The sequence below is a fragment of the Colletotrichum gloeosporioides genome, assembly GCF_011800055.1.
Source record: "Colletotrichum gloeosporioides strain Lc1 chromosome Unknown consensus_36, whole genome shotgun sequence".
Taxonomy (NCBI): Eukaryota; Fungi; Ascomycota; class Sordariomycetes; order Glomerellales; family Glomerellaceae; genus Colletotrichum; species Colletotrichum gloeosporioides.
The window spans coordinates 680,788-703,385 of record NW_025544681.1 but is presented as its reverse complement, the minus strand read 5'-3'; the positions used below and the strand labels follow the sequence as shown (position 1 = coordinate 703,385).

The window sequence follows — 22,598 nt, the reverse complement described above, 5'->3', positions numbered from 1 at the left end:
AGGCATCTGAAACCTGCCGTATCGAGCAGGGTGTGATTAAATTAGGGCTATTTGATTTTGAACGTTCTCGCCACAGGCGTAGAGTATGTTAGATAGTACTTATTAACAACGAGTGTGCCAATCCGATACGCCGAGTTTCGGTACCATTTGATCAGCATCATGTATGCGTCGTCATTGATGGTGCCGAGCCTGATGGCCTCGTACCGTCCAGTCTGTATCCGTTTGAATACTTTTGGTGCATCCAAATCCTCCTTACTGGGATACAGCCGAACTTCTCCGCCGTTCGCAAGTCGCATGCTATGGTTGGAACCGTCGGAAATGAACGCCGTCCTTGGAACGGCGGAAGTGTGAATTAGTAGAGCTCTTGGTTGCGAAAAGTTCTGGTCCGGACTCCGCGGATCAAGTTCAGATAATGGTAATGTGGTGCCGTCCTCCAGGTACAGCTGGATGCTGGCCATGTCGACACCCGCTGGACTATGGATGTTGTTTGAATCCACCGGGTTTGGCCAAGTGACCGATCCTTCCCATCCCGTCCAGGACCAAGAAGGAAACTGCTTGCGCCGCCTTGTGGGCTTGTATAGCTCATGCCTCCAGGCCAGCGCGGTCAAAAGGTAACCCGAGTAGTCCACACTCCCTACAGACGCAAGTATGTCGTCCTTTGGATGGAAGAATGGTATACCCCATATCTGCCGAACGGGAAAGTCTGTCGTCGACTCTAGCCTCTTTATGATGCCCCCGAATGCATTCATACCGTCTTCGTCGAAGCTTAGTATTCGTCTAGAGTACTGCTCGGCGCATTGTGTGTAAGCAAGAAATTTGTTCAGCCTGGATGTCTCGTCGTATTTTGCGGTCTGGGGTATCAAATGCTCAGATCCGAAGAGCGAACGGCCAATGTAGTCGTCAAGGTGTGACCTTCTTTGTCGATACAAGGTGTCGAATGAGACTCGCAAACTTTCATGGCAGTTCATCGAACCGCATTCGAAGTAAAGTTGGTCTCGCGTGAAGATGAGGCGTCGGCTCGATAGGACAGCCTCCTGATACGTCCACCCTCTTGTAGCCCACCGAGAGTCCAGAATGCTCTGCTTAGGGGACGGAAGGGCCGAGCGCAAGTTGAACCGCTCGTGAGGGAAGAAGCTTTGTTGTGATGGCCGCTCGGTGGACACGCCAGGTAAACCACAAGTCTCGTCGTCTCCAGCAGCGGCGACGATTGTGAGAGCCGCATTCTGATACACAAAATCCATGTGCATAATCTGCTCATGCTTCTTACCGCTGTCGTGCTGGTCAATACAGTACTTGTCGACCCAGAGGAAGCGGTAGCCGAGTGCAGCGGTAACCTTCATCGCATCCTCGATGACCTGGGGCGGATTCTTGGGTAATGACGTGCCCGTGTCCGTAAAGTCCAAGAGGCTACTCGTACTCTTTCCCCATACGTAGCTCAGCGCCACATATTCCGGATGACCCTCGGTAGGGAGCGACTCGACAGTGATGACGCTTCTGGTCTCGCAGTCGATAAGTCGCATGTTGGGCAGAGCGCCCTGACCGCGATGGCAAGCCGAGTGGTACTTTTTGCAGCAGTCCAGCCACTCCATAACAACCCGAGCGTTGAATTGGGGCGTGACAATGCGTGGAGAGAACAACCTTGTGTTCTTCTGTATCTCCCGATGCCACATAACGAGTCCCTGCTTGGAGATGAGCTTCTCTAACCGCGAGTTGTCCCTTCCGCCTGTGTGAGTGAAGTCAGACGGCACGACAGCAAGGAAGAAGTCGGTCAAGTCCTCCGCCTCAAATAAGTACCCCGTGTCGCCTTTCCAGAAGCCTTGCCTGAGCGACCGTAGAGCAATGTGCGGCACAAGAGGGAAGGCTCGGAGTTCTGCTGTGTGGACGGAGCCGGAGGCTGCCGGGTCGATTTCAACGTACAGGCGAGAGAAGAGCTGGCATAGATCGCAATCGCGAGGGTCCTCGAAAGTCTTGAGTCTGGCAAGAACAACACCATCTACAAGGGCGGACAGAGTGTGCCCCGGAAGGCGTTCCGTAGCTCGCCAAATGTCTAGGTTGCGGCATGCCTGGCATCGACTAGGCATGGTGTTGCTGACAGAGGAGGGTGCTGGCGTGCTCAAGCGTTTGCTTGATAGGGAGAACGACGGAACGAACGATCGCCTCAGGAGCTGGCAAGGCCGAGTGTTCAGTAAGGTTGTCGTCGTGAATGATGGAGCTTGTCCGTTTGTTTCATGGGCTTACCGAAAACCCCGTCGGTTGGTTGCCCATCGGGAAGCTGTCGCCGTCGGGGGCCATGGCGAATAAGTCTTGATCTCGTGTTCTCCTGTCGAAATGCGTATCTTTCCTGTTAGAGAACAGTCGTCGCTTGAAGGATATTGTGGCTTCCATCGACGACGTTATTAACTCTCGGTATAGCCTATCGACTGGGACTGGGGAAGTTGAAGCCGGCGTCGCCGTTCCGTAAAGTGCATTGGTAAATTGGGGGCCAGAACGATGGAAAAAGGAAGGAATGCTGACTGGAGACTGGAGGTGGTTTGGCCCCCTTGCCTCGGATGGGATTTCTGGCTGTGCCTCATTCCCACGCGATTGGCTATCTCCACCGGGGATGGACGACTAGCGTGGAAACCACTTTCGGCAAGAGAGATGAAGGACGGAACAAGTGATGATGTCTTCGGCCGAGCATGGCTGCCACGACTGTTTCCCCAGTTTAACAGGGCGTTCCACAGCTTCCAGAATGACACTGGACCTTCCATCCCCTTGGCCAAAAGTGGAACACCCATGCAAGACGAATCCCAATTTCACACGAAATTGTCAACCACGGTGAACCGCAATCATGTTTTCCTGTGCTCTGCCGCCGCCAAACTTTCATCAGCAAGCAATGTCCCGTTCCATTCATTGCCACGAACAGGTATCATATTTTGGAAGAGAAGTGCTCAGGTAAACCGTCCCAACAACCACGGCAAAACAAGAAAAGAAAATACCCCAACGCCAAGCCATGGCCTTTGCGGACTCACAGATGCGATCGCCCTTTCTCATTGTTCTACGCCCTCTGCATCTTTGCCCTTGCCCGTCATACTGGACACCAAGTCCGCGAACCGGCCCTTCGCTGCCGCCTGGTGGGTATCAAATCTCGGCGTTCCTGCTGGTGTAACGGCCGCGGACGTCCCTTCGATCACGTTGGCGACCTCCTTGAACTGCTCGCGGTCCTTGACGAACCGCGTCAGGTACATTGTCGTTTGCCTCTTGGGCTTGGACATGATGCGCTCCACCTCGGCCTCGTATGCCTTGTCATAGATATTGAAGTCGACGTTGGTCGGAGATTCAGCCACAGCACCCGCCGACGGCTCGTTCTTATCGAACTCGTCTCGAGCACCGATCCCGATACCAAGGATCAGCGGCTCGTTCTCCGCCTTTTCGGTCGCATCGCTCTTGTCCGTCGCACCGCTGCTCCCTCCCTGCTTCTTCATGAACTCAAGGCGCTTCGCGATGAGAGCCTCAATCTCTTCTGCACGAGCCCTGTCCCTGTCCTGGTCGATCAACTCATTACCGCCATCACCGCGTGGCGAGAGGGTAGAGTTGCGACTCTGCCTGCGCCTCATGAGGATGGCCTTGAACTTGTGGATCGCTTTCATCTACACCAAGGTTAGGAACGTTCTGAGACAATGCCAATTACTACTCACCACGCAGAGAAGATGGTTCATCTTCCGCGTAAAAGCACGGTTCAACTCGAGCTCGTTTGGGAGCTCAATGAGGGCCGCACAATTGTCTTCTTTGGAAAGCAACAAATCTGTCCCTCCCTTTGTGACCCAGGCATGCTCCTGAATCTTGTCAGCAATCTTGGTGGCGGCAAACTTAGTACACGGACGGCACGCACTCTCAACTTCGCCATCGGGATGCGCTTCTTCGGGTCCTTTTCCAAAATTCTGGTCATGAGATCCACAAAGTCGGCATCCTCATCTTCGGGCAGACGAGGAGACTCCGTCTTGATGGCTTCGTACATTTCCAGCACCCCATCGTGCTCGAAGGGGATCTTGCCGTATCGCAGGCAGTACAGTGAAACGCCCATGGACCAGATATCAGCAGCTTTGCCGTCCACATCGCCGTGCCTGACTACGCAAAGCTCAGGAGCCAAGAAGGCCGGGGAGCCCGCGGACTTGGCAGTCATCATGCCGTCGCCAGGCTTCTCGAACATCTCTGAGACGCCGAAATCGACAATCTTGAGGACGTCATCCTCAGTCAGCAGGAGGTTGTCAGGCTTGATGTCGCGATGAATGACGCCTTGTTCGTGCACTGCTGCGCATCAGCCCTGCTGGCGGTGCAAACACTAGGTCACTTACAATACTCGATGCCTAATATCAAGTCTCTGAACCAGTAACGGCACGAATTTTTGGGGTACGGTGTGGCCGTCTCGCCGAGTCCGACCTTCATGACGACGCCCTTCTTGCACATCTCGAGGACCATGTACAGCGAATCCTCCTCTGGGTCGTCCAACACTTCTATGAGTTGGACCAAGTTCGGATGGTTGAGCTTCTTCATGATGGCAATCTCTTGCCTGATGAAGAACAAGGCATCGCTGGCACTGGGGCTTGGGTTGTCTCCGCCAAAGTCGCCGAAGTGTGGCGACAGCGGCGCATTGAGACTTACACGGTGGGCGAATCGCTGGGGTCGACGAGCTCCTTGGCGGAGAATGCTGGACTGGGCTCGTTTGCGCAGACGGACCTTGGAGAACTCTTTGACGGCCTACGAGTTGTGAGCTTGGCTCTGGGCAGATGACGGAGCGAGCCCATCTTACATATTCGGTCCCAAACTGGTCTGTCGCGAGGTGCACTGCTCCGTACGAACCTCGACCAATCTCCTCTTTGATTATGTACTGGTTAATACGGTGGTTGCTCCGTCCGTCCTGGCCCTCGCTGCTATATTCAGTCACAGCATTGAGGGTTTCCTGCTGCTTGTGAGTCCCTGGTCGCTGATGACAGACAGGGCAGCTACCCCGCCCCCACTAACTTGGGAGCGCGGCGGGGCCAAAGCTCAACAACGCTGAGCTGACGCNCCCCGCCCCCACTAACTTGGGAGCGCGGCGGGGCCAAAGCTCAACAACGCTGAGCTGACGCACCTTGACTTCGCGATGAGCCGACGGCGTTCGGCGGTGATGTCGCAAGGGACTCTGGAACTTTGTTGGCTGGGCGGCCGAATCGGATCTGCTCGGCAACACGGGACGAGGTTAGAGCTGCGTGCTTGTGGAGCGCGGGGGAGGCAGTGCAAGTTGCAGCGCGCGCAACGCAGCGAGAGAGGGAAGGGCAGAGGGAGAGGCTCAACAAGGACCGGCGCAGACGCACATGTGGTTAGCGAACGGCGGACGAGCTTCCGCGCCGCCCTCTTCTACGGTGATGGTGGGCGAGGTGATGCCGCCGGTGGTCGCGAGAGTTGCGGAGGCCATGGCCGTTGTTGGCGGGCTCTGGAGTTCGCCGGGTTCAGACATTGTCGCCTCCAGCGCCAGGCTGTGTGTGTCGTGCAAAGCTGGAACGATGAAAAAGAGAAAAAGGCGAGCTGACGTTTTTGGGGGAATGACGGAATTCGAGTTGGAGAGCACCAGGTGGGGGAGAGAGAGCTCAGCTGAGCTATGCCGGCTACCTAATGTGTGTGCTCAAGCCTTGTTGCGACCGAACCTGACCCGACGCAGACCAAGGTGGGTGGGAAAACCGAAAGCGACGAAGATAAACCAGCAGAAACAAGGGCTGGAGTTTTGCGAGAGCGACGACTCAAGCTTAAAAAAAAAAAAAGAGGAACACCGCAGGTGGAAAACGACGCTTAGAGGGGGGGGGGGGGGGAAAAAAACACTCCCCCCCCCNAAAAGGGGGGGGGGGGGGGGGGGGGGGGGGAGAAAAACACTTCCCAGCCCAGCGTCATGTTCAGCTGTGTCGGTCCAGCCCCCTCGTCAGGCCCGGTCCAAATCCCCGGTTCCCAAGGCTTCGAGCATCCATTTCGCTGCCGTTTATCCATCGGCGATCCCATGGACCGCGTAAGGCTTTCGAGCATCTCCAGACCCAGAGCCTGATGCCATTGGGCGCGTTACAACAGCCCCCAAAGAGGTGGGCTTGCCCAGGCTTAGTGGCCTCCTCGTAGGGCCAGCGCAAGTCTGCAAACCCCTCCTTTTTGCAGCAAGCAGAAACCACAAAAGAGGCGCCGTCAGAAGACATTGGACCTCGTCCGGGGCGGGGAGGAAGAGAGCATTTCAACCCCACTGAGAGTGCCCCGCCACGGGCTGCCCCTGCACGCACCTAATCGGACAGGCTCCAGGGTCTCATTGCGCATTCCTAGGCCACCGAGGCTCGGCCAGAGACGTATCTTAGCCTACAGGTAGGGGGTGCCACTGAGCGTTTGCTCATTCGTCCGGCTCCCGACGACCGTTTCCCAGCGACATCATCTCGGGCCTGCGATACCCTGCGCGCACACGACAAGAGCTCCCACAGCTCGCCAGCGACATCGAAGCAACAATCATTCAGCCCAATTCCAGACCACGAAGCTTCAACTTGCGTCGCGCGACCTCCCCAAACGGAATGGGACCTTGATCCCGCACGCCGCGCCTCACCGACGACACCACCACCACCACCACCACGCTCCGCGTCAAATCGCCCATCATGGTCGTCTACTCCTTCTACATCTTCGACCGGCACACAGAATGCATCTACAGCAAGACATGGCTCCCCGCCGAGCGCCCGGCTTCACTACCACCGCCCGCGAGCTCCGCCGGCCCTGGCGCCGCAGCTGCCGCCCCCTCGCAGCAGCTCCGCCGCTCCCACACAAACTCCGCCAAGGACGACGCGAAACTCATCTTCGGCACCGTCTTCTCGCTGCGCAACATGGTCCGCAAGCTCGGCGGTGACGACGACGCCTTCATCAGCTACCGCACCTCTGGCTACAAGCTGCACTACTACGAGACGCCCTCCAACCTGCGCTTCGTCATGCTCACCGACACGGCGACGCTGAGCATGCGCAACGTCCTGCACCAGATTTACATCAATTTATGGGTTGAATATGGTAAGACTATATCCCTAGCAAGTCGGTAAACGAATGACACGATGCTGACTAGCCGTCTCTGCAGTCGTCAAGAATCCTCTAGCGCCGGCCGAGCACAAGGGCGGAGAGGGCGTCAAGAATGAGCTGTTCGAGCTGGGCTTGGATCAGTTCATCAGGGGTCTGATGTGAGCGCATCGACCGACTGCATAGTGAAATACAAAACCAAAAGACACGTATGGAAATATTGTCCAGCGAGGCGAACACCAGAGTCCTCCCCCTAGGAGGGCTGCTGTTACGATCAGGGCTCGGCCACGGCGCGACCAGGAGAGCCGCGAACATATCACCAAACCCCACGATAGAGGCGAACCATAGAGACCGGATAAGAGACGGGGTCAAGAGGATACCAAAAGAGAAGAAAAAAGGAACGGAGCCGCCGTCTCTGATCAGGCCGGCCCGTGCTGTTGGTACAGATCGAGATGTCCATCTATCTCTCGCCCATAGATTATACAATGATACCTATAATTTCCGTTTCAAACCACCCTCGCCTCGCCATCCTTCCAATCCCATGATTCTCATTATAAAAAGGTCATATCCTAAGCAGCAGGGCACCCCAATGGCTCCTTGCCGTCATCTTACTTCTGGTCCACCGCCCTACCCCACGCGCTCTCGAAACTTGTCGCGGGGTCGACGACGACGACGCTTTCTTCGCCTGTACCCTGTGTCGTCCCCTGCGTCTGCTGGCTTGGGATGTTGGTCGTCGCTTGGCTGGGCCTCGAAGGCACCTCGCTTGCTCTGACATCCACGGCGCTGGCCATGATGCCCCCCTCCTCCTGCTGGATCTCGTTCTCCCAATTACTGGAGTACACCACCGCCGCGAAGCCCTCCAGGTCGCGCACCTGCTCCATCTCCTGGAGATACTCGTTCGGCATGCCGTTGCCAATCACGTGCGCCTGCCTGGTGAGCACCGAGAGGATCTTGGGCAGCAGCACGACCTGCGAAGTGCGGGGCTCCGACTGCGCTAGGTCCGGCTTGTCAAAGGCCGCCGACGCGAGCTTCTTGTCCACCAACGTGGAGAAGCCCGCGTCGAGCAGGAGGGTGAGTACGTGCGTGAAGGAGGGGGACTCAATCAGGTCCGAGGTCTCATCGAGGAGCCTCCTGACCGCGGGCGACGACGCGGGGGATTGGGATGTCGTGCTTTCGGACAGCGTGACGGTGCTCTCCTCTAGAATGCCGGACTCGCGGAGGACGTGGTCTTCCTTGTTGCGCGGCGGCAGCAGGTATGGAAGCCACTTGGCCTTGCGACGCTCCTCGGGCGTCGCGCCCTCGACATTCTTGCGCACCGCGAGGGTGAGCTCGGAGAATTGCTCAAAGCTGAGCAGGTCGCGCGGGCTGAGATGGCCAAAGACTTGGCGGACGGCAGCCTCGACACGCTGGCCAATCTCCTTCCATCCCTCATTCAGAAGCCACCAGCTAAATGTCAGATATCGGCGGTTGGTTTCAAAGTCGTTGCCATAAGGCTCAAGGCCGTCGTCGTCGTTGTTCTCGAGGCTGATCGTTGCCTGCGCGGCACCTGTCGCGAGTGAAATGACGCTCGACAGGTAGCTGCGCCGACCCAGGAGGTTCAATTGGACCCTCGTCAGCATTGTCAAAAGCGCAAGCGTGTACAGCAATGTGAACGCTCTCGTGATTGCTGCCCGGCCCCTACGTCAGCAAAACAGGCACTCTTATCACCCTGATCGGTGTCGATCCACTTACAGCTAATCGTCAAGTCATCCCACAACTGCCTCTTGGTCTTCCTGGCCTTCTGCGCCGCCGCCGCGCCCGCGGCCCCTCCGTCCTGCGCAGCTGTACCCTCCCCGGATGTCGCGGCCGCGCTGGGCACCGTCATCTGGCTTGCGTGCAGCCCGCTCTCGCTCTGCACGCCGCTGCTGACCACACTGCGGCCATCATCGTCGGCGGTCATTGTGGTGTCCGCAATGCTCGGTGGGCTCACGCTTTCGCCGCTGCCGCTCTTGACGCTCTTGGTCTGGCCCTTCATCTTCTGGATCTCGTACGTGATCTTTTCCGTGTTCATAGCCTCGAGGATGCTGGTCGTCGCGGAGGGCAGGAGCGCGAGGACGGTGAAGGTGCAGTCTTCCTGGTTCTGCTCGAATCGGCGGCGGAGGCTGTTTGAGGAGGCCATTGTTAGTTCTTGATGTCTTCTCTTTGGCGTTGCCGATCGCGGGGGGATGGGATGAGAGCTCACTTCTCCTTCGCGATGCGGTCGCTGCTCATGCGCTCCCGCGCGTCGTTGATCTTGCCCAGTACATAATTCGTCACGACGTATCCTGCACCGACGACTCCCACGCCGATGGCGAGAGGCGTCCTATTCCGGCGGAACCATCGCCGGGTTGCGTCGAACATGGTATTGGCGCTTCCACTCTTGTTCTCGAAGCTTTCCGTTGACTACCTAGTGGACCAAATGAGGCACAGAGCTCTGTGGAGGGCCTGACCGCAATTGAGAATGCAGTAACACCCCAAAGACCAGTGGTGTGAATTAAAATCCAAAGCAAAACTCTCCGAATCCAAGGGGCGGAATCATATGAAGAAAGAAGAGAAAACCGGGGTTCGCTAATCCCCACGAAATTGGCATCTGAGAGGGAGCAATGTCTGGATCTCCAGGAAGGCTGGTCGGCAAACGTAATGACTTTTGGGGGGGCAATTAAGCAGAGAGACAGAGGGCAAGGTAGCTCTCCCAAAGTGTCGTGGTGGACCGTGATTACCTCGGCCCAGCCACACCCACGCGATAGAGACCACGGCACACGTTGACGGTTGAACACGCATGACGCTCCATGACTGGCCCGTGGCAGGCGCTGCCCTGTGGCTGGAGCGGACACCCGCGGCGGGCCACTGTACGCCGTAAAGGGATCGCGGCACCTAAAGTGATACCTCCGTCACTGACCTGACGGTACCTTACGGCGTTACAATAGGTGGCCTACCCGCTCTATCAGTGTACGTACTGAGTACATGTGCTGCAGCCGCCTTTCTCCCCGGGACCCATGACCGGGAGCCTTTGGGCACTCAAGAGTTCGGGGTAAACGCATCCCTGCCATCTAGCGCCAACAGCCCCCCTCATCAGGTCCCCCCCCTTATCGGGGCAGGCTGCGGCGGCGGGCAGCGGCACATCAGTCTGCCCCTCAGCACCCAACACAGAGGTCCATCTTCTGACATCCGAGGGAGGACACTGTTAGTAAGTCCATCCTCAGAACGTTATCATCGCCCCTTGAAGCAGTATCGTCACCGAACCCTCAACCTACGACGGACGCAACAAACATCGAGCATACCTACCTCCCCGCACACGATGCAGCAGACGAATCCCCCGGAGTTCATCCTCGACGCCTTTGCGGACCCAGCATCCGTCCGGGACGTCGTCAAAGGTACCGTCTTCCCTCATTCCCATGGCCCCGGTTTCCCGCCCCGCCAGACGTCATATACCTCAACGACATGACGAGAACACATCGCCTTTGCGCCACGGGCGCGACACCCTCTCTCCCACCAAGCCCTATGAGCGGCATGCAGTAAGGATGAGGACAGGAACTAACATTCTCAAACGGCAGGAATCCTCCACACAATCTTCTTCCACCGCTTCTTCCCCGCCGTCGTCCCCTACACCCGTGAGGTCCTCGACCTGACCCTCCCCTACGTCGACGACGTCGAGCTCGAGACCATGATCGAGCAGCGCGCCACCGCCCTCGTCCGCCAGCTTGACGCCGAGCGCTCCTCCACCAACACGGCCAGCGGCGGCAGCGGCGGGCGCGGCCAGCTCAACGTGCAGTTCTTCGAGAAGAAGCGCCGCAAGGCTTGGCTCATGCGCGGCGACGAGGAGGTGTGCTGGGAGCTGTGGACCGTAAAGGTCACCGTCGCAGAGCCTCGAACAGAGACCGGTACGTGTTGTCTCGGGAGAGATGAGCGTGAAAAATTGGGGATGTAGGAGGCTGACAATGTTGCTACAGAGAGGGCTAAGGTCCGCAAGGCCATGGAACAGACGCTCATGACGACGGTTATGAAGGTCATCACCTTTGTAAACGCCCACAAGGATCACATCCCCCCGATAACGACGCAAGGCTCGAACCCGTTCCCGTACCAGATCAACATCAACCAGAAGGAAGGGGGCTGGGCCACGAGAATGGGCATATATTGACACGTATCATGGCACCCGGGAGGCCAAGTGATTGTCAGTGTGTGATTAGCGGGTTAAGCAGTAGCAACTGCGTTATGAAATCCACGGAAGCGAACATACGAGGAAGCATTTAATGAAGGCGGCGTTAGGAATTATATGGGCTGTGGGCATAGACTTGTCGGATTTTGAACTAGAGCAAATCAATATGATACCCGTTTCTGACTTATCTTTCGTTGAAAAATCGCGCATAAGTTCACTGCTTGACGTATTCCGAAAAGGTTTGGGCCAAGAGCACATGCGAGAGAGCGGCCAGGAGGTACCCTTCCATCCAAACCAGCAGTCACGGTCCGAAAGAGGACGGACACGAGAGAGCAAACCGAACAATTTAGTGCAGTCATCTGACCAACTCAAAGAATGTGATGATGGCTCATACTAGCATTTGACACTAAGTGTCCTCCGTGTGGAGGGGAGCTAATCTGCAACGCATCCAAACGAACAATTTTCGTACAACAAAAAACACACACAAGAAGCCATTCGGCCAAAAAGCAGTTCCCGCCAATCCCTAGTGCGGCCTTTGCTTGATCCTGTCCACCGCGCAAATCAAGACCGGGGGGCCTTGAGAGAGAAAAACACACCCAAATGTTCCTACCAGAATCATGTCCCCAATAAGCCAGTATGTGCCGCTGCTTCGTCATTATCATAAAGCAACAATCATGGACAAGAAATATAAGCCGCGGAGCCCGTATCAGACATTAGTCTTTAAAGTCAATCCAGCCCTGGTTTTCCCGCTCCATTATCGTGTGGTCGAAACAGTCGAACGCCTGAGCATCGGACGTTATGCCAATAAGTATGTTCATACATCGTAACGGTCGTCATGTCTCAGCATCAGTGAGACAAAAAAGCCTCATGGGAGAGATTAGAATTGCGTGGTGTAGCTTCGTCCAAAAGCAGGCTTGCTGGGCTTGGAGCCTGACTGCTTGGGCTGGGAGCCCGAGCCAATCTTCTCAAAGCCCTGCAGAATGTCGAGCCCCGAGTACTCGTTGGGGTCGTCCATGAAGTCGGCGGTGTCGAAGGTGAAAGAGGGCCAGTCGCCCTCGGCCGCAACCTCGTAAAAGGACGAGGAAATCTTTGTCGGTGAGGGGAATCTCCAATGGGAGGCGCTGTCGCCGCCCTTGATGGGAGATGAGAGCCCATCAAACACCTTGCTGGGGGTTTCCCACATTGCAGAGTTCTGCGCGGGGGCCTTCAGGAAGGGGGTGGAGATGACCGACTTGTTGGAGTCTGTCGCCTCGGCCAGAGCGCTGGCAGAGTTGGTACGCTCGATACGCGGTCGCTTCACCGACTTCTTTGATGGCGACTCCTGAGGGAGGCCGTCGAAGAAGTCGTTGTCCATGTCCTGGAAGATGTCGAAGTCACCGGCAGCCATCAGGTTGTAGTTGTAGATGTTCTCATCCAGGTTGAAGGCGGGGCTCCAAGGCGCATTGCCGTCCATCTTGCGGAGTGGAGATTGAAGCATCTGGCGGACATGGTCGCGGTGAAGACGGAGGTTCGTGTTGGGCGACGCAGACGGCGGTGCCTTGGTGGGCGGCTTCAGCTTCATGGCCGGAGTCAGCGGTGGCAGCATCTGTCCCTGCTGGCGGAGGGGCGACGAGGACGGTGGGGCGAACGCGTTGTACGACCGACCCTTGCTAGGGCTGTCGTAAGAGGAAGCGCGCAAGCGAGCGATCTCGTCCTCGGCCCTGCCAGCACGGCTGCGCTTGCGAGGGCGGTCAGCCTCCGAAGTGAGGATGCCGGTCTTGGGCTGCCGCAGCGCCGAAGACTCGAGCGATGAAATGTAGCCGCTGTCATCCATGGAGGCAAACTTCCTCTTGTGGGACTTGGTAATGGAGGAGAATGGGCCGCGGCCGGGCGGCGGAGGCGTGCGGCTGCGGGGCTCCATGTGCCGCGGAATCGGCGGTGAAGAGTGCATCGTGGGCGGCAGGGGAGAGCAGTCCTGATCGAGTCCCTTGTCGTGTCCATCCTCGGGTGCGGCCGAGTCGGAAACGGGAATGGTCGCGTCGGATGAGAATTCAACGGCCACGGTAGCCTGAGACGTGGGCAGAGGCGGCAGCGTCGCGTGGTTAATGGGTGCCGGAGGCGGCAGAGTCGGCTCCTGGATAGGGACGTTGACCGGTCTTGAGGGCTCCATTCGGGTCGACATGACGGGGACGTTCTCGGCGGTGGTCGCGGTCTTCCTCGCCGGCTTATCCTTCATGAACTGCTGCTCCATGCCCTCCTGGATGGTCCAGTAGTTGCCTTTTCCTGGGTCGTCCTTCGGCCGCTCCACCTTGATGAAGGCTTTGTGAAGACTGAGGTTGTGTCGAATGCTGTTCTGCCATCCCGATTCCTCCGCCTTATAGAACGAGTACGTGTCGGAAATCCACTTGTAAATCTGGGCGAGGGTCAGGCGCCTTTGAGGAGACCGGAGAATGGCCATCCCGATCAGAGTCGCGTAGCTGTGGCCCGGTTTCGTCCCGTCGTCAAGGATCGGAGGAAAGGAGTCGTGTGGCGGCAGACCGGACTCGTCGGCCTTGACCTTCTTGAGCGGTCTTGATTCCTTGATAGGCGCGGCCTCCATGAGCGTGCGCTTGCCGGGTGCCTTGTGCATGTAGAACTGGTCAAAGTTGATTGTTGGCGGCGCGGGATACAGCTGAGGGTGGACGTTTTCCTTGCCGAACCCGGCGGCGAGATCTACTACGGGTGGCTTTTGCGCGACGGTCTTGAACTTGGAGAGATAGGGCTTCTTGTGAAGCGAGTCGGTGTTTGGTGTCCTTGCGGAGGGTGGCGCCATGGGAACCATGTTGAGTCTGTTGCCTTGAGACTTCAACGGGGCGAGAGGAGATTTTTGGTTGCCTGACGATGCCTTCAGAGGCGAGTGTCTGTCGGAAGCGAGTGCTGGCGGGTTGAGGATTACGTTGTTGTTGCTTGCGGCGCCGAGCGGTCTTCTCGGGGGCTTCGATGCGGCGGGCATGGGTGCGTGGTTGATCATTGCTGTCGAGTTCTCGAAGAAGTCGTCTTGGAAGATTTGCAAGGGCTCGTGAGAGCCGGCGTAGCGTGTGGGTTTGGCCATGTCGGCCGATTACTAGACGTGGTCGATGTCTCCAACCTGGGTGAGGTGCTGGGTTTGGGTACGGGTAGTGGGCTGAAAGTGGGAGGGCATGTCAGCGCGCCGCAAGGCATCAGGTTAGATAAGTAGTCGCGGTGTGCGGTTGTGAATCTCCCGGGCTGACAGGGCAGGCTTCCAAGGTTCTTGACCCGAACGGGGTTTCGCATGATTGAAGGGAGGAGAAAGAGAGAGGAGACTCATGGCTCACCTTGGTCGGGTCTAGACTCTGGAAATGACTTGTGGGTCGTGAATGCAAGGGGGGCTTTTGGCGGTCAAATTGTACAGCGAAGCAACGACTCGCGATCTTGACCGACGGATCGATAGACTGAAGATGCGATATCTGATGAGCGGTGGTGATGTGTTGATTTTGGGAAGGCGGACGATGAGGTGCGGTGAGTGTGTGAGTGTGAGTGGTGGTGATGGTATTGGTGTTGTCGTTTGCGAATGCGTGTGAGTGCGACAGAGACTCTTGTGGCTGCAAAAGGTTGAAAAGAAAAGAGGGGATATCAGGCACGACAGCACGCGAGGGAGAGGAGGGTAGGCAAGATGTAATAGGCGGCGGCGGCAGAGGCAGCGGCACAGCGGGCAGTGAGGAGAAGTACTTCCAAGGTAAGAGAGGCAAGTGTTAAGCGTGGTTAGTGTGTGAGCGAAGGTGGTGGTGGTGGTGGTGTGGGAGGGTCGCGGCGGCAGTGAGAGGATAAGGTACTTAGAAGGCTAGGTACTCAGGAAGGAAAGGTAGGAGTGGAGAGGCCCGGGTTGTACTTGACTTGTCGAAGAAAGAGGATGACGGCCAGCTCAGCACGCCCAGAGATGTCCGGGTGGAGCACTCTGGAGCACGGGAGGAATGGGCGATTGGACGAGAGGAGCGTGGGCTGTGACACGACCGACCAAGCTAGGGTACGCCGAAGGTGGCAGCAAGGGTGTGTGGTGTAAAGTGCAGACTGAACCGGGATGCGGATGCAGGGAGGGTGGATGGTGTGTGGTGAGCGAGCGTGAAAGTGCAGCTTGATATCGACCGGGGTGCGTTCTCTATTCCAGTGTTCCTCGTTCGCTCGCACACTCACTCCAGTCTCGTCAGTCGAGAGTCAGAAGAAGCGATGCAATGCGATGCGCCGCGATGGATGGCGACCGTTTGCTGGAACACGCCGACTCTCCGGTAAGAGTCTGAGATGCTGCGAACGGCCAGCAGCAAGCGAACGGTGTCGGGGTCGGTGCTCTTTTCGCCTCTGGCTCTGGCTCTGACCGTAAACTGTCAGATGGCGTCGAGGCAGAGCGTTTGTCCCTGCGTTTGCTTGACCGTCGCGAATGGCTTCGCGGTCGCGATCGTGGTTGTCGCAGGCGGCGGTGCGGTCTCTTGCAGCACGCTTCCAACGCCGTCCGGCTCCAGTTCAGGTCGAGCGCGGTGATCACTGGAGTCTGGAGGTGCTGACAGAGAAGAAGAGATTCCCAGCTGTCCCCAACAGGGCCCCTCCCAGGTTCAGGCTTGTCAGACTTCAGGCTCGGTGGGGAGGGGTGTGCGCGCGGGTTACGTCCGGCAGAGACTTAGAGAGAGGAGCCCCAGGTGACGACGATTGTACGAAATGTGAATGGACGAGTTGACGACGTGGACAAGACGGGAAGGCTATGCATTGCACATATGCAAGCAGGTTTTGCAGTTCATGCGAGACTCCGTCCACAGACCCGCCTTTCAATCTTTCAATCAGTAGGTTTTTTGCCCACCTCAGACTTTCGTTTCGTGCCGTCCACGGAGTGTTTCCAAACGCTGCTGATTCTGGCGGATGCCCCTCTGCGCCGTTCCGGGATGGACGCTGGAGAATAAAAGCTGGAGTCGTGATGCAGCTTGACAGGCCGTGAATGGCACTGCTGCATGCAAGGACCGGCCGGGGAAATACTCGAGCCAGCAGAGTGGATGGTGTGGGCAATGGTGTAAAACTGTGATATCGCTTCCACCCTGCCAATTGACCTCGCTCCGGAGGTCTGAGGTAGGTGCCGAATGATGCTGGAGTCTGCTGGGGCTAGCAGCACCTGTATTCGTACGGTGGGTGGCGGCCGTTCGTCGCGGACCGTCTCGAAACCACCAGACGTCAAAGAACGACGAATGACTTGAGCCCAGCTGGTGATAGCCCAAGCCTCCGCAAAAGACACCATATGCTCGCCTTTGCTTCCTCTGGCAATGGTTCAAAGAGCTAATTCGGCTATTCAGTCATGGCTTGAAAGTGGTCGTACGGGCTAAGCGCCCGTCTGGCCATCAATTTGACTGATCTGCAGCCGCAAAAATGAGCTTCCTATCGGAAAGGTGGAGAGCATGCAATTGAAAGTGTGGGAGTGTGCCGTTTTCTGTCTCGCTCTGCGACGACGTTGATTTTTGCCGTCTCTCTCTCCAACGCACATCTCGTCCGCTCTCCTTCATGTGTGGCGTCCTCGTTTGGGGCCTCTGTCCTGGCCTCTCATGCGCTGCTGCCGGGATTGATTGGGTCAAGGACTGAAGCAAGAGGTCATGGAATGTCGTTGGCGCGTCCGAGACGCGTCCAGAAAAAACAACAAACGCGTACATCTCTGCCAATCAGAGGCGTTACGTCACCTGACTCCATTTTCTATTGGCTGTGGGCTCAGGCGCCTGAAACTGGGTGCTCCCGACCTATCACCGACTGCAAGCCACGGATACCGCTGAACGTGCGGACGGGATGGACGGCGAAACCTTTTTTTTTTCCTCGTCTCATTGAAAAATTCTGTAAGGGCAGATGAAATTTCAGTTTTTTTTAGTTTTTTTTCGTCTGCTTAAACGGTATCCGTAATTCAGCTGGCGTTCTCAAAAATGTCTCGCGACGATTATCCCCGTTGTGAGACTTGAGCTGAGACCCCAAGACCAGGTCTTACGCTGGCCAGATCGTCAGGTACGGAATGCACCCGCCGTCTCACTATTCCATGATGATATAAGGCTGTCGGGGTGATGATGCTCGTTCGATTCATTTGTCCCCATCATCTCATTCTCATGCTCGTTCCGCGGGCTCTGGGCCTAAGGTTCTGGCCGGAAATTCGAATTGCGCCTGCAATATCGAGCAGTAGTCCAGCTTGCCCAGCTGCCCAGCTGCCCAGCTCGGGCCTTTAGGGGATCCCATCAGACTTCACCATCATCGTCCCGTCATCCCAGCTGGCCCCGAAATCCCAGGCCGACGGACTTCTGGAACCGAGGCCATGTCCGTGACATTCATGGGTCGTCTTTCCAAGGCGTCCCAGGTCGAATTATGACCAGAGTGACTCGAGCCTCAACGCAGGGAGCAGACGCCGGTGCCTAGTGGTGATTCGTGAATGCACTAACAGAAAATTGCACGGATGTACGTTGAGAACTTGAGCGACGAAGGCCCAGACGTGGAGACTGGGGCACCCAAGAGGCTAAAGCGAGACTATCCGTAAGGTAATCGTAATCCACGACGGACAAGCGGTAGCATCCTTGCCCTGAGCGGGAAGGCAACCTCGGGCGCAATGCAAGTGTCGGAGTGAGTGTGACGAATTAGCATGCCGTGTCGAGATGGCCTGCCGTGAACCGCGTGGCGGCCTCTTTCCAAACGGGCTGAATGTCTATCAATCACAAGTAAACGACTCAGCCATCGCGGATCGAGACCTGGGGAGAGCGCACTGGTTGACCGGGACCTAATTAGAGACCAGAGTCATCAAACAGATCGGTTTAATGGCAGACGGGTTAAAGTTGTTTTAGGTCTCTCGCAGTTTGCGCGCCGCAGCGCCAATTGCGACGCCTCTGCTACGACATGTGTCTCTCCACCGGCGGCGAAACCTTGGGGGGTGTTCACGGGTTCAAGGCCGGCCGAGAGAGGTACGGGAAAGAGGTCTCAGAAGTTCAGAACCCAAGACAGTATCCCATCATCAGGGCCCAGTCTCTCGCCAGGCACAGCGGCGCCGGCCACTGGCAGAGAGGCATCTGACACTAGTCATGATACCTGCCGCCTCAGGGCCGTCATCCGTTGGGTTATCATTACATATCCATACATACACATTACAGTTGCCGTTGGCCGTTCAAGACGAAGGCGATGCGGTGCGACGCAACATGACTTGATTTGACATTTGAGGCAGGCCAGAGCGGGTGGTGATGCACGGACCACCGTCTGATAACATCCATGGATGTGTGCAACGAGTACGTACCTCCAGGACGTGACATCATCCTCTGCACCGGGAAGGCCAATCCCTTCACACACATGTTCTCTTGTCGCTCTTGTCTTCCAGAAACCTCGTGTCTCTCTGCCCGTGCCCGGGCGCGCCCCCGGCTGCCCGTCCCCAATCAAACCGTTTCCACCTCCCAGAGGCCCATTGGCTGGGCTGGATGACAGTGTTTCAACCAGAATTGGGACAAACTCCCACTCCCAGCCCACTGCCCAGGGCAGACACTGAGTCCCAGTGAAGGAGTGTTCCTCCCACCAGATCCACTACCACCACCTCATTCTCAAAGCCACTTCCCAGTTCAAGCAAGTCGTACACGGCAGTGTGCTAGGCTCTGCCCACACCTCTGCTCAGCGCTTACTGGCTGGACGTCGTGCAGGCGGCCTGGTACCTGACAGAGCCCCCTCCCATGTGAATTCCACCACCAAAATTGTGCGCATGTGGCTCACAAACGGCGAGGGGTAGCCCCCGTACCTGCCGTACCTGGCCAGTGGCGTGCCTGGCGCAAACCGGGAAGTGCACCTCAGCAAGCCTGCAGCTTTCGAGCTCTCCAAACGACCCCCATCGTCCAAGGTTCAGCCCAGTCGTCGTTCCCTGTCAGTCGATCTTCGCATAAGATGCAAATCTTCCCAACGGGAGATATCCCATCTCGCACATCAATGACAACGCATCTAGCTCGCCCCGGATTCTGACTCTTCTTGCCCTGTTTCGGCATGATTCCCCTCTCGACTAGGTCGACTTTCGACTTTGCCTGGGCCCTGGAAAAGAAGTTGGGCAGAAAAGAACACCCAAGCATCAAGGGAAAAAAAAGTCTGTGTGCTCCATCATCGAGATCTCTCACGGAATCCCCTCCGATCATCGAGCATTTTTCTCTCCTCCCCCGAGTCCCCCCCCCGTCCCCTTCAACTTCCCAGCTGATATGATGGAGAAATTAACGCTGAAAATATTTCACGAGAGCAGGAAAGTTACTCGTCATCCTCTTACCACCTTGTCCCATCAAGCACGGTCCGGTGTCCAATGAAGCCCCCGGCCCGTCCAACTGCCAGCTCAGTCGTCAATGGAACACTGAAATGCACAAACCCAACCGCGGGCCACCACCCGCGCGCCGTCGCTACACACTACTGTGCCTACTCAACTACTCACCCAGGATACGGTAGCAGTGTTGCGGTGCTGCCCCATCTCCTCTCTTCATCCTTCTCGTCTCCTTCTCTTTCTCTCCCCATCATCTCCTTCACGTCGCTCTCTTGCTGGGCCCCCTGGAGCGTGTATCCCTGCCACCCTGATATTAATAGTCCTGTCCTTGATATACCCGCTCAAAGTGCCGGCCGTCCCTCCTCCTCCTCACAGAGTCCCGTCCCAACCCCATCCAGTCGTCCTCTCACGGTCCCAGAGGGCCGTCACTCCTGTCCACGCCTTGGTCCTTGCACGCCGGCATCTTAGCGCACAATGACCCCGACCACATGCGCAGAAGACCAGGCCTGCCTTACCTTATCAACTCACTCCCATCAAGCGGCTCCATCTGCGCCCATGCGATGCGACGGTCCCGTATCGTCAGACAAACCCGACAAGCTGTCTCTTCAGGAATGCCAAGGCAGGCAAGGCAAGGCAAGGCAAGGCAAGGCAAGGCAAGGCAAGGCAAGGCAAGCCGCAAGCATTGGGCACCGTGCTATGTAAAAAGAACGTCAGGGCTTTGTTCGTCGTCCGCCCGGCCATCCGATCCGTCGTCGAGTCTGTGATCCTCGACATCCCAGAAGCATTGACGACCAAAGTTGGCACGCTCAGATCTCATCCACCGTTCCATTGCTGTGCTCCCCAACAATGGACAACGCATAGTCCGTACGGAGGACCCTCAACTGTTTCTTTCATACCAAGTCCTTGAATTCGTTTCTTTTGCCTTGATTTTGCGTTTTACGTACGAAAGGGCAGGACTGGGACCCGGCATTCGCCTCCAGGCTTTTGTCTGCTAATGATATATCAGGACCCATTCAGAATAAGCAAACATGGAGGCCATCATCCGATCTCCGGCCCATTGACCAGGCCCTCTTGCGCCATTCAGCTTATCCCCCTCAGCCTCCTTCTCTGCCCCTCACTGCGGCCTTCTCTCAATAGCTCTGGAGCAAAAGGCCTCGGTTTGCCCTGGAGGGAACCCCATTGTTCGAGCTAGAGAGCGCACCAAACGAAGGAGGGCGAAAAAAGAAGAAGAAGGTCCAAAAAAGGCTCTCCCTTCCTTCGAGAATTCGGCGCCTCTTTTCCAAGGACCGCCACCCCGGACCCTTTAGGCCCTCCCAAGCTGCAACCACACAGACTCGGAGGACCGAACGCGCACTTCCAAACAGGCCGACCTGACCAAACGGCGGCCAACTACCTATTCCCACCGCCAGATTGTGGCCCCGAATAGAAGCTCGTCAGAACTGGAACTAGGTAAGCTTGAATCTGGAGCTTGTAAAGGTAGTACAGCTAGTACAGCTAGCTTCAGCTTTTGCATCCCACCTCGCCCAGGTTGAACGATCGTCCCTGTGCATCTGTTTCAAGTCGATATAGAGTGGTGTCGTTTCCTCTGACCGTGACAGCACCGCCGGGTCCAGGTCCCATGCAGCAGGCTGAGAGTCCCACGGGAGGAGAAAAAGCACGTCCCCTTCTCAACGTGTTGTACATACAGATCCTCCCCCAGGGACTTACATGACTCTAAAAATCCCTCTGTCTGAAAGGATACTTTGTACGGATACACACGGGCAGTTAATCCTCTGTGCTCTGCATGTGTATCCCGTAGATCCACCCCCGTATCCTTCTTCATGTCGCCTGTTCCCCAAGCTCCTAGCCGACTGCAACCGTAGAATCAGCCTAGTTTCTCCAGGATCCGCCTCTCTCGAGCCCCGGAAAGTCCTGTGTATGTAGTTGATGTGCCCTGCGTATCCGCAGTAGCTTTCGCCTCCTCCATATCACAGATGCATCTACCGTTAGCTACTTGGCTACTGACCTCGCGCCTACATTAGCCTGACACTTTCAACTCGCCTTCCCGTGAACCCCGTGAGGCCAAAGAATCATGCAAGAAATCGCACACAAACGTTGACACATGCAGCAGTAGACGGGCTCTGGTGCGCGCACCATGTCATCAGGCACTGATCCCGCAACGACATGTAAATAAAAACACGACACTTCCCACACGTCCCCAGGCGCGTGTTTTTTGCAATAGCAGCATTTCAACAGCAGCATCGTACGAAACTCTCGTCTCCTTGCTTTGCATCGATGCTTCCAAAAATGATCTCAAGAGAACACGAACACACACACACGGCACACCCCTCACTTCCAGAAAACGGCACTAAGAAAGATCCGATCGTAATGTGTAGCGTAGACAAGAAAAGCAAAAAAGCAAGACGCCATCCGCCATCCGCAACCCCGCGCGCGCGTGGGCGGCCCCAACTAGAGGTCCGATCACCAGCTTCCTTTCTTTCCCTCTTCCCCCCCTCGCAGGTGATGAAGCGGCACTACTTCCCCCTCCAACCACCGGATTTTGTTCCGTGTGCCCTTATCCCTCGCGCTCGTTACGTCGTAGAAGCCCAGAGAGAGTCCGCGCTCCCGAGCTCTCTCGCCCTGGACCCCGTCGATCGAAAGGCAAAAGCCCGCCGCCTGAATAGAACCGCCCTAGAAATAGCTTTTTCTATTCTGCGCCACACGGGTAGCAAGCGCTGATCCAACCCAGCTCGAGTTCCTTTGTTTGACACGACGGACTGAGACCGCACCTCCCTCCCTCCCCTCCGTGCCAAGACTCTGAGATAAAGAAGAGGGAAAACGTGCTGAGGGGGGTTCGCTAGTGTTTGGATGGGCCTACGCGGATGTACGTAATCTCGAGCTTCTGAACGCATGGGATTTTTGAATAGCCGGTGGCGGCGGGGGTCAGGACAATGGGTTTCGGGGTCCTTTGAGACGTGGGCATCTGGCTTGATGGTGATGTTTTTTTTCCCCTAATATAGCTCGAATGAGAGAGGGAAAATGCCTGAGATGGCATGAACGCACGTCTGGTTTGTCACTCGACAGACGTCGGGACGGATACAGTGTCTGCAGGAAGCACTGTCTTTGCTATGGGCTGCTGACATGGCTGACGTCCAT

The 22,598-nt window shown here is 56.7% G+C and overlaps 6 protein-coding genes across 6 annotated transcripts; 2 read left to right on the top strand and 4 right to left on the bottom strand.

Annotated features, from left to right (window-relative positions):
* Window positions 1–47: 47 nt before the first annotated feature.
* GCG54_00006107 (uncharacterized protein) lies at window positions 48–2,081 on the bottom strand (the record flags this gene model as incomplete). Its single annotated transcript, XM_045406121.1, has 1 exon — window positions 48–2,081. One exon carries the CDS (start codon window positions 2,079–2,081, stop codon window positions 48–50), a length of 2,034 nt encoding a protein of 677 aa, XP_045265504.1.
* Window positions 2,082–3,029: 948 nt separating this feature from the next.
* GCG54_00006106 (Calcium/calmodulin-dependent protein kinase kinase cmkC) lies at window positions 3,030–5,476 on the bottom strand (the record flags this gene model as incomplete). Its single annotated transcript, XM_045406120.1, has 7 exons — window positions 3,030–3,629; window positions 3,678–3,815; window positions 3,872–4,287; window positions 4,335–4,737; window positions 4,790–4,956; window positions 5,002–5,195; window positions 5,334–5,476. The coding sequence occupies 7 exons, from the start codon at window positions 5,474–5,476 to the stop codon at window positions 3,030–3,032; spliced, it is 2,061 nt and encodes a 686-aa protein (XP_045265503.1).
* A 1,159-nt stretch (window positions 5,477–6,635) lies between these two features.
* GCG54_00006105 (Transport protein particle subunit bet5) lies at window positions 6,636–7,203 on the top strand (the record flags this gene model as incomplete). Its single annotated transcript, XM_045406119.1, has 2 exons — window positions 6,636–7,035; window positions 7,088–7,203. The coding sequence occupies 2 exons, from the start codon at window positions 6,636–6,638 to the stop codon at window positions 7,201–7,203; spliced, it is 516 nt and encodes a 171-aa protein (XP_045265502.1).
* Window positions 7,204–7,646: 443 nt separating this feature from the next.
* GCG54_00006104 (Peroxisomal biogenesis factor 3) lies at window positions 7,647–9,417 on the bottom strand (the record flags this gene model as incomplete). Its single annotated transcript, XM_045406118.1, has 3 exons — window positions 7,647–8,704; window positions 8,770–9,179; window positions 9,260–9,417. The coding sequence occupies 3 exons, from the start codon at window positions 9,415–9,417 to the stop codon at window positions 7,647–7,649; spliced, it is 1,626 nt and encodes a 541-aa protein (XP_045265501.1).
* Window positions 9,418–10,354: 937 nt separating this feature from the next.
* Window positions 10,355–11,194, top strand: GCG54_00006103 (uncharacterized protein; the record flags this gene model as incomplete). Its single annotated transcript, XM_045406117.1, has 3 exons — window positions 10,355–10,430; window positions 10,611–10,937; window positions 11,007–11,194. The coding sequence occupies 3 exons, from the start codon at window positions 10,355–10,357 to the stop codon at window positions 11,192–11,194; spliced, it is 591 nt and encodes a 196-aa protein (XP_045265500.1).
* Window positions 11,195–12,089: 895 nt separating this feature from the next.
* GCG54_00006102 (Forkhead protein sep1) lies at window positions 12,090–14,282 on the bottom strand (the record flags this gene model as incomplete). The annotated part of the gene is made up of 1 exon (XM_045406116.1): window positions 12,090–14,282. One exon carries the CDS (start codon window positions 14,280–14,282, stop codon window positions 12,090–12,092), a length of 2,193 nt encoding a protein of 730 aa, XP_045265499.1.
* Between the last annotated feature and the right edge of the window lie 8,316 nt (window positions 14,283–22,598).